Genomic DNA, 13,263 nt, shown 5'->3' on the forward strand with positions numbered 1-13,263 from the left:
TATCTGTGTGAGAGAGAGAGAGAGAGACAGAATTATTATCTGTGTGAGAGAGAGAGAGACCGAACTATTATCTGTGTGAGAGGGAGAGAGAGAGAGAGAGAGTGACAGAACTATTATCTGTGTGAGAGAGAGAGAGAGAGAGACAGAACTATTATCTGTGTGTGAGTGAGACAGAACTATTATCTGTGTGAGAGAGAGATGGAGAGAGAGAACTATTATCTGTGTGTGAGGGAGAGAGAGAGAGAGAGAGAGAACTATTATCTGTGTGTGAGAGAGAGAGAGAGAGAGAGAGAGAGAGAGAGAGAACTATTATCTGTGTGAGAGAGAGAGAGAGAGAGAGAGAACTATTATCTGTGTGAGAGAGAGAGAGAGAGAGAGAGAGAGAGACAGAACTATTATCTGTGTGAGAGAGAGAGAGAGACAGAACTATTATCTGTGTGAGAGGGAGGGAGAGAGAGAGAGAGAGTGACAGAACTATTATCTGTGTGAGAGAGAGAGAGAGAGAGAGAGAGAGAGAGAGAGACAGAACTATTATCTGTGTGAGAGAGAGAGAGAGAGAGAGAGAGACAGAACTATTATCTGTGTGAGAGAGAGAGAGAGACAGAACTATTATCTGTGTGAGAGGGAGGGAGAGAGAGAGAGAGTGACAGAACTATTATCTGTGTGAGAGGGAGAGAGAGAGAGAGAGAGAGAGAGTGACAGAACTATTATCTGTGAGAGAGAGAGAGAGAGAACTATTATCTGTGTGAGAGGGAGAGAGACAGAACTATTATCTGTGTGAGAGAGAGAGAGAGAGACAGAACTATTATCTGTGTGAGAGAGAGACAGAACTATTATCTGTGTGAGAGAGAGACAGAACTATTATCTGTGTGAGAGAGAGAGAGAGAGAGAGACAGAACTATTATCTGTGTGAGAGAGAGAGAGAGAGACAGAACTATTATCTGTGTGAGAGAGAGAGAGAGACAGAACTATTATCTGTGTGAGAGAGAGAGAGAGAGAGAGACAGAACTATTATCTGTGTGAGAGAGAGAGAGAGAGACAGAACTATTATCTGTGTGTGCGAGAGAGAGAGAGAGACAGAACTATTATCTGTGTGAGAGAGAGAGAGAGACAGAACTATTATCTGTGTGAGAGAGAGAGAGAGACAGAACTATTATCTGTGTGAGAGAGAGAGAGAGAGACAGAACTATTATCTGTGTGAGAGAGAGAGAGAGAGAGAGAGAGAGAGAGAGAACTATTATCTGTGAGAGGGAGCGAGCGAGAGAGAGACAGAACTATTATCTGTGTGAGAGAGAGAGAGAGACAGAACTATTATCTGTGTGAGAGAGAGAGAGACAGACAGAACTATTATCTGTGTGAGAGAGAGAGAGACAGAACTATTATCTGTGTGAGAGAGAGAGAGAGAGAGAGAGACAGAACTATTATCTGTGAGAGGGAGCGAGCGAGAGAGAGACAGAACTATTATCTGTGTGAGAGAGAGAGAGAGAGACAGAATTATTATCTGTGTGAGAGAGAGAGAGACCGAACTATTATCTGTGTGAGAGGGAGAGAGAGAGAGAGAGAGTGACAGAACTATTATCTGTGTGAGAGAGAGAGAGAGAGAGACAGAACTATTATCTGTGTGTGAGTGAGACAGAACTATTATCTGTGTGAGAGAGAGATGGAGAGAGAGAACTATTATCTGTGTGTGAGGGAGAGAGAGAGAGAGAGAGAGAGAGAACTATTATCTGTGTGTGAGAGAGAGAGAGAGAGAGAGAGAGAGAGAGAGAGAGAACTATTATCTGTGTGAGAGAGAGAGAGAGAGAGAGAGAACTATTATCTGTGTGAGAGAGAGAGAGAGAGAGAGAGAGAGAGACAGAACTATTATCTGTGTGAGAGAGAGAGAGAGACAGAACTATTATCTGTGTGAGAGGGAGGGAGAGAGAGAGAGAGAGTGACAGAACTATTATCTGTGTGAGAGAGAGAGAGAGAGAGAGAGAGAGAGAGAGACAGAACTATTATCTGTGTGAGAGAGAGAGAGAGAGAGAGAGAGAGAGAGACAGAACTATTATCTGTGTGAGAGAGAGAGAGAGACAGAACTATTATCTGTGTGAGAGGGAGGGAGAGAGAGAGAGAGTGACAGAACTATTATCTGTGTGAGAGGGAGAGAGAGAGAGAGAGAGAGAGAGAGAGAGAACTATTATCTGTGTGAGAGGGAGAGAGACAGAACTATTATCTGTGTGAGAGAGAGAGAGACAGAACTATTATCTGTGTGAGAGAGAGAGAGAGAGACAGAACTATTATCTGTGTGAGAGAGAGACAGAACTATTATCTGTGTGAGAGAGAGACAGAACTATTATCTGTGTGTGAGAGAGAGAGAGAGAGAGACAGAACTATTATCTGTGTGAGAGAGAGAGAGAGAGAGACAGAACTATTATCTGTGTGAGAGAGAGAGAGAGAGACAGAACTATTATCTGTGTGTGCGAGAGAGAGAGAGAGACAGAACTATTATCTGTGTGAGATAGAGAGAGAGACAGAACTATTATCTGTGAGAGAGGGAATGAGACAGAACTATTATCTGTGTGAAAGAGAGGGAGAGAGACAGAACTATTATCTGTGTGAAAGAGAGGGAGAGAGACAGAACTATTATCTGTGTGAAAGAGAGGGAGAGAGACAGAACTATTATCTGTGTGTGAGAGAGAGAGAGACAGAACTGTTATCTGTGAGAGAGAGAGAGAGATAGAGACAGAACTGTTATCTGTGTGAGAGAGAGAGAGACAGAACTATTATCTGTGTGAGAGAGAGAGAGAGACATACAACTATTATCTGTGTGTGAGAGAGAGAGAGACATACAACTATTATCTGTGTGTGAGAGAGAGAGACACATACAACTATTATCTGTGTGTGAGAGAGAGAGACAGACAACTATTATCTGTGTGTGAGAGAGAGACAGACAACTATTATCTGTGTGTGAGAGAGAGAGACAGAACTATTATCTGTGTGAGAGAGAGACAGAACTATTATCTGTGTGAGAGAGAGAGAGAGAGAGAGAGAGAGAGAGAGACAGAACTATTATCTGTGAGAGAGAGAGAGAGAGAGAGAGACAGAGAGAGACAGAACTATTATCTGTGTGAGAGAGAGAGAGAGAGAGAGACAGAACTATTATCTGTGTGAGAGAGAGAGAGAGAGAGACAGAACTATTATCTGTGTGAGAGAGAGAGACAGAACTATTATCTGAGAGAGAGAGAGGGAGACAGAACTATTATCTGTGTGAAAGAGAGGGAGAGAGACAGAACTATTATCTGTGTGTGAGAGAGAGAGAGAGACAGAACTATTATCTGTGTGAGAGAGAGAGAGAGTGACAGAACTATTATCTGTGTGAGAGAGAGAGAGAGTGACAGAACTATTATCTGTGTGTGAGAGAGAGAGAGAGAGTGACAGAGCTATTATCTGTGTGTGAGAGAGAGAGAGAGAGACAGAACTATTATCTGTGTGAGAGAGAGAGAGAGAGACAGAACTATTATCTGTGAGAGAGAGAGAAAGACAGAACTATTATCTGTGAGAGAGAGAGAAAGACAGAACTATTATCTGTGAGAGAGAGAGAGACAGAACTATTATCTGTGTGAGAGAGAGACAGAACTAGTATCTATCTGTGTGAGAGAGAGAGACAGAACTATTATCTGTGTGAGAGAGAGAGACAGAACTATTATCTGTGTGAGAGAGAGAGAGAGAGACAGAACTATTATCTGTGTGAGAGAGAGAGAGAGAGAGTGACAGAACTATTATCTGTGTGAGAGAGAGAGAGAGAGACAGAACTATTATCTGTGTGAGAGGGAGAGAGAGAGAGAGAGAGAGAGAGAACTATTATCTGTGTGAGAGAGAGAGAGAGAGAGAGACAGACAGACAGAACTATTATCTGTGAGAGGGAGAGAGAGAGAGACAGAACTATTATCTGTGTGAGAGGGAGAGGGAGAGAGAGAGAGACAGAACTATTATCTGTGTGAGAGGGAGAGAGAGAGAGAGAGAGACAGAACTATTATCTGTGTGAGAGAGAGAGACAGAACTATTATCTGTGTGAGAGAGAGAGAGAGACAGAACTATTATCTGTGTGAGAGAGAGAGAGAGACAGAACTATTATCTGTGAGAGAGAGAGAGACAGAACTATTATCTGTGAGAGAGAAAGAGACAGAACTATTATCTGTGTGAGAGGGAGAGAGAGAGAGAGAGTGACAGAACTATTATCTGTGTGAGAGAGAGAGAGAGAGAGAGAGAGAGACAGAACTATTATCTGTGTGAGGGAGAGAGAGAGAGAGAGAGAGAGAGAGACAGAACTATTATCTGTGTGAGAGAGAGAGAGAGAGAGAGAGAGAGACAGAACTATTATCTGTGTGAGGGAGAGAGAGAGAGAGAGAGAGAGAGACAGAACTATTATCTGTGTGAGAGAGAGAGAGACAGAACTATTATCTGTGTGAGAGAGAGAGACAGAACTATTATCTGTGAGAGAGAGAGAGAGAGACAGAACTATTATCTGTGAGAGAGAGAGAGAGACAGAACTATTATCTGTGAGAGAGAGAGAGACAGAACTATTATCTGTGAGGGAGAAAGAGACAGAACTATTATCTGTGTGAGAGGGAGAGAGAGAGAGAGAGTGACAGATCTATTATCTGTGTGAGAGGGAGAGAGAGAGAGAGAGAGAGAGAGAGAGAGAGAGACAGAACTATTATCTGTGTGAGAGAGAGAGAGACAGAACTATTATCTGTGTGAGAGAGAGAGACAGAACTATTATCTGTGTGAGAGAGAGAGACAGAACTATTATCTGTGTGAGAGAGAGAGACAGAACTATTATCTGTGTGTGAGAGAGAGAGACAGAACTATTATCTGTGAGAGAGAGAGAGAGAGACAGAGAGAGACAGAACTATTATCTGTGTGAGAGAGAGAGAGAGAGAACTATTATCTGTGTTTGAAAGAGAGAGAGAACTATTATCTGTGTGTGAGAGAGAGAGACAGAACTATTATCTGTGTGTGAGAGAGAGAGAGACAGAACTATTATCTGTGTGTGTGAGAGAGAGAGAGAGAGAGACAGAACTATTATCTGTGTGTGAGAGAGAGAGAGAGAGACAGAACTATTATCTGTGTGAGAGAGAGAGACAGAACTATTATCTGTGTGAGAGAGAGAGACAGAACTATTATCTGTGTGAGAGAGAGAGAGAGAGACAGAACTATTATCTGTGTGTGCGAGAGAGAGAGAGACAGAACTATTATCTGTGTGAGAGAGAGAGAGACAGAACTATTATCTGTGAGAGAGGGAGAGAGAGAACTATTATCTGTGTGAAAGAGGGAGAGAGAGAACTATTATCTGTGTGAAAGAGGGAGAGAGACAGAACTATTATCTGTGTGAAAGAGAGGGAGAGAGACAGAACTGTTATCTGTGTGTGAGAGAGAGAGAGAGACAGAACTGTTATCTGTGAGAGAGAGAGAGAGAGAGAGACAGAACTATTATCTGTGTGAGAGAGAGAGACAGAACTATTATCTGTGTGTGAGAGAGAGAGAGACAGACAACTATTATCTGTGTGTGAGAGAGAGAGAGACAGACAACTATTATCTGTGTGTGAGAGAGAGAGACAGAACTATTATCTGTGTGAGAGAGAGAGAGAGAGAGAGAGAGACAGAACTATTATCTGTGAGAGAGAGAGAGAGAGACAGAGAGAGACAGAACTATTATCTGTGTGAGAGAGAGAGAGAGAGAGACAGAACTATTATCTGTGTGAGAGAGAGAGAGAGAGAGACAGAACTATTATCTGTGTGAGAGAGAGAGAGAGACAGACAGAACTATTATCTGTGTGAGAGAGAGAGACAGAACTATTATCTGTGAGAGAGAGAGAGACAGAACTATTATCTGTGAGAGAGAGAGAGGGAGACAGAACTATTATCTGTGTGTGAGAGAGAGAGAGACAGAACTATTATCTGTGTGTGAGAGAGAGAGAGACAGAACTATTATCTGTGTGAGAGAGAGAGAGAGTGACAGAACTATTATCTGTGTGAGAGAGAGAGAGAGTGACAGAACTATTATCTGTGTGTGAGAGAGAGAGAGAGTGACAGAACTATTATCTGTGTGTGAGAGAGAGAGTGAGAGACAGAACTATTATCTGTGTGAGAGAGAGAGAGAGAGACAGAACTATTATCTGTGAGAGAGAGAGAGACAGAACTATTATCTGTGAGAGAGAGAGAGACAGAACTATTATCTGTGAGAGAGAGAGAGACAGAACTATTATCTGTGTGTGAGAGAGAGAGAGAGACAGAACTATTATCTGTGTGTGAGAGAGAGAGAGACAGAACTATTATCTGTGTGTGAGAGAGAGAGAGACAGAACTATTATCTGTGAGAGAGAGAGAGAGACAGAACTATTATCTGTGAGAGAGAGAGAGAGACAGAACTATTATCTGTGAGAGAGAGAGAGAGAGAGAGAGAGAGACAGAAAGAACTATTATCTGTGAGAGAGAGAGAGACAGAACTATTATCTGTGAGAGAGAGAGAGACAGAACTATTATCTGTGTGAGAGGGAGAGAGAGAGAGTGACAGAACTATTATCTGTGTGAGAGAGAGAGAGAGAGAGAGAGAGAGAGACAGAACTATTATCTGTGTGAGAGGGAGAGAGAGAGAGAGAGAGAGAGAGACAGAACTATTATCTGTGTGAGAGAGAGAGAGACAGAACTATTATCTGTGTGAGAGAGAGAGACAGAACTATTATCTGTGTGAGAGAGAGAGACAGAACTATTATCTGTGTGAGAGAGAGAGATAGAACTATTATCTGTGTGAGAGAGAGAGATAGAGACAGAACTATTATCTGTGTGAGAGAGAGAGAGAGAGAGAGAGACAGAACTATTATCTGTGTGAGAGAGAGAGAGAGAGAGAGACAGAACTATTATCTGTGTGTGAGAGAGAGAGAGAGAGACAGAACTATTATCTGTGTGAGAGAGATAGAGAGAGACAGAACTATTATCTGTGTTAGAGAGAGAGACAGAACTATTATCTGTGTGAGAGAGAGAGAGAGACAGAACTATTATCTGTGTGAGAGGGAGAGAGAGAAAGAGAGTGACAGAACTATTATCTGTGTGAGAGAGAGAGAGAGAGAGAGAGAGAGAGACACAGAACTATTATCTGTGTGAGAGGGAGAGAGAGAGAGACAGAACTATTATCTGTGTGAGAGGGAGAGAGAGAGAGACATAACTATTATCTGTGTGAGAGGGAGAGAGAGAGAGAGAGAGAGAGAGAGACAGAACTATTATCTGTGTGAGAGGGAGAGAGAGAGAGAGAGAGAGAGAGAGAGAGACAGAACTATTATCTGTATGACAGAGAGACAGAACTATTATCTGTGTGAGAGAGAGAGAGAGACAGAACTATTATCTGTGTGAGAGAGAGAGACAGAACTATTATCTGTGTGAGAGAGAGACAGAACTATTATCTGTGTGAGAGAGAGAGAGAGAGACAGAACTATTATCTGTGTGAGAGAGAGACAGAACTATTATCTGTGTGAGAGAGAGACAGAACTATTATCTGTGTGAGAGAGAGAGAGAGACAGAACTATTATCTGTGTGAGAGAGAGAGAGAGAGACAGAACTATTATCTATGTGAGAGAGAGAGAGAGAGAGAGAGACAGAACTATTATCTGTGTGTGAGAGAGAGAGAGAGAGAGACAGAACTATTATCTGTGAGAGAAAGAGAGACAGAACTATTATCTGTGTGAGAGAGAGAGAGACAGAACTATTATCTTTGTGAGAGAGAGAGAGAGAGAGACAGAACTATTATCTTTGTGTGAGAGAGAGAGAGACAGAACTATTATCTTTGTGAGAGAGAGAGAGAGAGAGACAGAACTATTATCTTTGTGAGAGAGAGAGAGAGACAGAACTATTATCTGTGTGAGAGAGAGAGAGACAGAACTATTATCTGTGTGAGAGAGAGAGAGACAGAACTATTATCTGTGAGAGAGAGAGAGAGAGAGAGAGAGAGACAGAACTATTATCTGTGAGAGAGAGAGAGAGAGAGACAGAACTATTATCTGTATGACAGAGAGAGAGACAGAACTATTATCTGTGTGAGAGAGAGCGAGACAGAACTATTATCTGTGTGTGAGAGAGAGAGAGACAGAACTATTATCTGTGTGAGAGAGAGCGAGAGAGACAGACAGAACTATTATCTGTGTGAGAGAGAGACAGACAGAACTATTATCTGTGTGAGAGAGAGTGAGAGAGACAGAACTATTATCTGTGTGAGAGAGAGCGAGAGAGACAGACAGAACTATTATCTGTGTGAGAGAGAGACAGACAGAACTATTATCTGTGAGAGGGAGAGAGAGAGAGAGACAGAACTATTATCTGTGTGAGAGAGAGAGACAGAACTATTATGTGTGAGAGAGAGAGAGACAGAACTATTATGTGTGTGTGAGAGAGAGACAGAACTATTATCTGTGTGAGAGAGAGACAGAACTATTATCTGTGTGAGAGAGAGAGAGAGAGACAGAACTATTATCTGTGTGAGAGGGAGAGAGAGAGAGACAGAACTATTATCTGTGTGAGAGGGAGAGAGAGAGAGACATAACTATTATCTGTGTGAGAGGGAGAGAGAGAGAGAGAGAGAGAGAGAGAGAGAGAGACAGAACTATTATCTGTGTGAGAGGTAGAGAGAGAGAGAGAGAGAGAGAGAGAGAGAGAGAGACAGAACTATTATCTGTATGACAGAGAGAGAGACAGAACTATTATCTGTGTGAGAGAGAGACAGAACTATTATCTGTGTGAGAGAGAGAGAGAGAGAGAGAGACAGAACTATTATCTGTGTGAGAGAGAGAGACAGAACTATTATCTGTGTGAGAGAGAGACAGAACTATTATCTGTGTGAGAGAGAGAGAGAGACAGAACTATTATCTGTGTGAGAGAGAGACAGAACTATTATCTGTGTGAGAGAGAGACAGAACTATTATCTGTGTGAGAGAGAGAGAGAGACAGAACTATTATCTGTGTGAGAGAGAGAGAGAGAGACAGAACTATTATCTATGTGAGAGAGAGAGAGAGAGAGAGAGAGACAGAACTATTATCTGTGTGTGAGAGAGAGAGAGAGAGACAGAACTATTATCTGTGAGAGAAAGAGAGACAGAACTATTATCTGTGTGAGAGAGAGAGAGACAGAACTATTATCTTTGTGAGAGAGAGAGAGAGAGACAGAACTATTATCTTTGTGAGAGAGAGAGAGAGACAGAACTATTATCTTTGTGAGAGAGAGAGAGAGAGAGAGACAGAACTATTATCTTTGTGAGAGAGAGAGAGAGACAGAACTATTATCTGTGTGAGAGAGAGAGAGACAGAACTATTATCTGTGTGAGAGAGAGAGAGACAGAACTATTATCTGTGAGAGAGAGAGAGAGAGAGAGAGAGAGAGAGACAGAACTATTATCTGTGAGAGAGAGAGAGAGAGACAGAACTATTATCTGTATGACAGAGAGAGAGACAGAACTATTATCTGTGTGAGAGAGAGCGAGACAGAACTATTATCTGTGTGTGAGAGAGAGAGAGACAGAACTATTATCTGTGTGAGAGAGAGCGAGAGAGACAGACAGAACTATTATCTGTGTGAGACAGAGTGAGAGAGACAGAACTATTATCTGTGTGAGAGAGAGCGAGAGAGACAGACAGAACTATTATCTGTGTGAGAGAGAGACAGACAGAACTATTATCTGTGAGAGGGAGAGAGAGAGAGAGACAGAACTATTATCTGTGTGAGAGAGAGAGACAGAACTATTATGTGTGAGAGAGAGAGAGACAGAACTATTATGTGTGAGAGAGAGAGAGACAGAACTATTATCTGTGTGAGAGAGAGACAGAACTATTATCTGTGTGAGAGAGAGAGAGAGAGACAGAACTATTATCTGTGTGAGAGAGAGACAGAACTATTATCTGTGTGAGAGGGAGAGAGAGAGAGAGAGAGAGAGACAGAACTATTATCTGTTTGAGAGATAGAGAGAGACAGAACTATTATCTGTGTGAGAGAGAGAGAGACAGAACTATTATCTGTGAGAGAGAGAGAGAGAGACAGAACTATTATCTGTGTGAGAGAGAGAGAGACAGAACTATTATCTGTGAGAGAGAGAGAGAGAGAGACAGAACTATTATCTGTGTGAGAGAGAGAGAGAGACAGAACTATTATCTGTGTGAGAGAGAGAGAGAGAGAGACAGACAGAACTATTATCTGTGAGAGGGAGAGAGAGAGAGACAGAACTATTATCTGTGTGAGAGAGAGAGAGAGAGAGAGAGAGAGACAGACAGAACTATTATCTGTGAGAGGGAGAGAGAGAGAGACAGAACTATTATCTGTGTGAGAGATTGAGAGAGTGACAGAACTATTATCTGTGTGAGAGAGAGAGAGAGAGACAGAACTATTATCTGTGTGAGAGAGAGAGAGAGAGACAGAACCATTATCTGTGTGAGAGAGAGGGAGAGACAGAACTATTATCTGTGTGAGAGAGAGAGAGAGAGAGAGACAGAACTATTATCTGTGAGAGAGAGAGAGAGAGACAGAACTATTATCTGTGAGAGAGAGAGTGAGAGACAGAACTATTATCTGTGAGAGAGAGAGAGAGACAGAACTATTATCTGTGTGTGAGAGAGAGAGACAGAACTATTATCTGTGAGAGAGAGAGAGACAGAACTATTATCTGTGTGAGAGAGAGAGACAGAACTATTATCTGTGAGAGAGAGAGAGAGAGAGAGACAGAACTATTATCTGTGTGAGAGAGAGAGAGAGAGACATAACTATTATCTGTGTGAGAGGGAGAGAGAGAGAGAGAGAGAGAGAGAGAGAGAGACAGAACTATTATCTGTGTGAGAGGTAGAGAGAGAGAGAGAGAGAGAGAGAGAGAGAGAGACAGAACTATTATCTGTATGACAGAGAGAGAGACAGAACTATTATCTGTGTGAGAGAGAGACAGAACTATTATCTGTGTGAGAGAGAGAGAGAGAGAGAGAGACAGAACTATTATCTGTGTGAGAGAGAGAGACAGAACTATTATCTGTGTGAGAGAGAGACAGAACTATTATCTGTGTGAGAGAGAGAGAGAGACAGAACTATTATCTGTGTGAGAGAGAGACAGAACTATTATCTGTGTGAGAGAGAGACAGAACTATTATCTGTGTGAGAGAGAGAGAGAGACAGAACTATTATCTGTGTGAGAGAGAGAGAGAGAGACAGAACTATTATCTATGTGAGAGAGAGAGAGAGAGAGAGAGAGACAGAACTATTATCTGTGTGTGAGAGAGAGAGAGAGAGACAGAACTATTATCTGTGAGAGAAAGAGAGACAGAACTATTATCTGTGTGAGAGAGAGAGAGACAGAACTATTATCTTTGTGAGAGAGAGAGAGAGAGACAGAACTATTATCTTTGTGAGAGAGAGAGAGAGACAGAACTATTATCTTTGTGAGAGAGAGAGAGAGAGAGAGACAGAACTATTATCTTTGTGAGAGAGAGAGAGAGACAGAACTATTATCTGTGTGAGAGAGAGAGAGACAGAACTATTATCTGTGTGAGAGAGAGAGAGACAGAACTATTATCTGTGAGAGAGAGAGAGAGAGAGAGAGAGAGAGACAGAACTATTATCTGTGAGAGAGAGAGAGAGAGACAGAACTATTATCTGTATGACAGAGAGAGAGACAGAACTATTATCTGTGTGAGAGAGAGCGAGACAGAACTATTATCTGTGTGTGAGAGAGAGAGAGACAGAACTATTATCTGTGTGAGAGAGAGCGAGAGAGACAGACAGAACTATTATCTGTGTGAGACAGAGTGAGAGAGACAGAACTATTATCTGTGTGAGAGAGAGCGAGAGAGACAGACAGAACTATTATCTGTGTGAGAGAGAGACAGACAGAACTATTATCTGTGAGAGGGAGAGAGAGAGAGAGACAGAACTATTATCTGTGTGAGAGAGAGAGACAGAACTATTATGTGTGAGAGAGAGAGAGACAGAACTATTATGTGTGAGAGAGAGAGAGACAGAACTATTATCTGTGTGAGAGAGAGACAGAACTATTATCTGTGTGAGAGAGAGAGAGAGAGACAGAACTATTATCTGTGTGAGAGAGAGACAGAACTATTATCTGTGTGAGAGGGAGAGAGAGAGAGAGAGAGAGAGACAGAACTATTATCTGTTTGAGAGATAGAGAGAGACAGAACTATTATCTGTGTGAGAGAGAGAGAGACAGAACTATTATCTGTGAGAGAGAGAGAGAGAGACAGAACTATTATCTGTGTGAGAGAGAGAGAGACAGAACTATTATCTGTGAGAGAGAGAGAGAGAGAGACAGAACTATTATCTGTGTGAGAGAGAGAGAGAGACAGAACTATTATCTGTGTGAGAGAGAGAGAGAGAGACAGACAGAACTATTATCTGTGAGAGGGAGAGAGAGAGAGACAGAACTATTATCTGTGTGAGAGAGAGAGAGAGAGAGAGAGAGACAGACAGAACTATTATCTGTGAGAGGGAGAGAGAGAGAGACAGAACTATTATCTGTGTGAGAGATTGAGAGAGTGACAGAACTATTATCTGTGTGAGAGAGAGAGAGAGAGACAGAACTATTATCTGTGTGAGAGAGAGAGAGAGAGACAGAACCATTATCTGTGTGAGAGAGAGGGAGAGACAGAACTATTATCTGTGTGAGAGAGAGAGAGAGAGAGAGACAGAACTATTATCTGTGAGAGAGAGAGAGAGAGACAGAACTATTATCTGTGAGAGAGAGAGAGAGAGACAGAACTATTATCTGTGAGAGAGAGAGAGAGACAGAACTATTATCTGTGTGTGAGAGAGAGAGACAGAACTATTATCTGTGAGAGAGAGAGAGACAGAACTATTATCTGTGTGAGAGAGAGAGACAGAACTATTATCTGTGAGAGAGAGAGAGAGAGAGAGACAGAACTATTATCTGTGTGAGAGAGAGAGAGAGAGACAGAACTATTATCTGTGTGAGAGAGAGAGACAGAACTATTATCTGTGTGTGTGTGTGTGTGTGTGTGTGTGTGTGTGTGTGTGTGTGTGTTTCTTTAGGTTGGAGTATGGAGGGGAGATCAGAATCAAACCAGGACTAAGAAAATGTAAGAAGCAAATGTTCACACACACACTCACACACACACTCACACACACACTCACACACACACTCACACACACACTCACACACACACTCACACACACACTCACACACACACACTCACACACACTCTCTCTCTCTCTCACACAGTGTGTGTG

The 13,263-nt window shown here is 42.0% G+C and overlaps 1 protein-coding gene across 1 annotated transcript in view; it reads left to right on the plus strand.

Annotated features, from left to right (window-relative positions):
* Nucleotides 1-13,263, plus strand: part of LOC145656914 (NLR family CARD domain-containing protein 3-like) — an 81,431-nt gene that overhangs the window by 65,031 nt on the left and 3,137 nt on the right. Inside the window, exon 12 of the mRNA XM_081709875.1 lies at nt 13,066-13,112. Within this exon, the coding sequence (XP_081566001.1) occupies nt 13,066-13,112 (47 nt within the window). The remainder of the gene's footprint in view (nt 1-13,065; nt 13,113-13,263) is intronic.

Source organism: Electrophorus electricus, chromosome 1, assembly GCF_041902795.1.
Source record: "Electrophorus electricus isolate QZ-2024a chromosome 1, ASM4190279v1, whole genome shotgun sequence".
Classification (NCBI taxonomy): Eukaryota; Metazoa; Chordata; class Actinopteri; order Gymnotiformes; family Gymnotidae; genus Electrophorus; species Electrophorus electricus.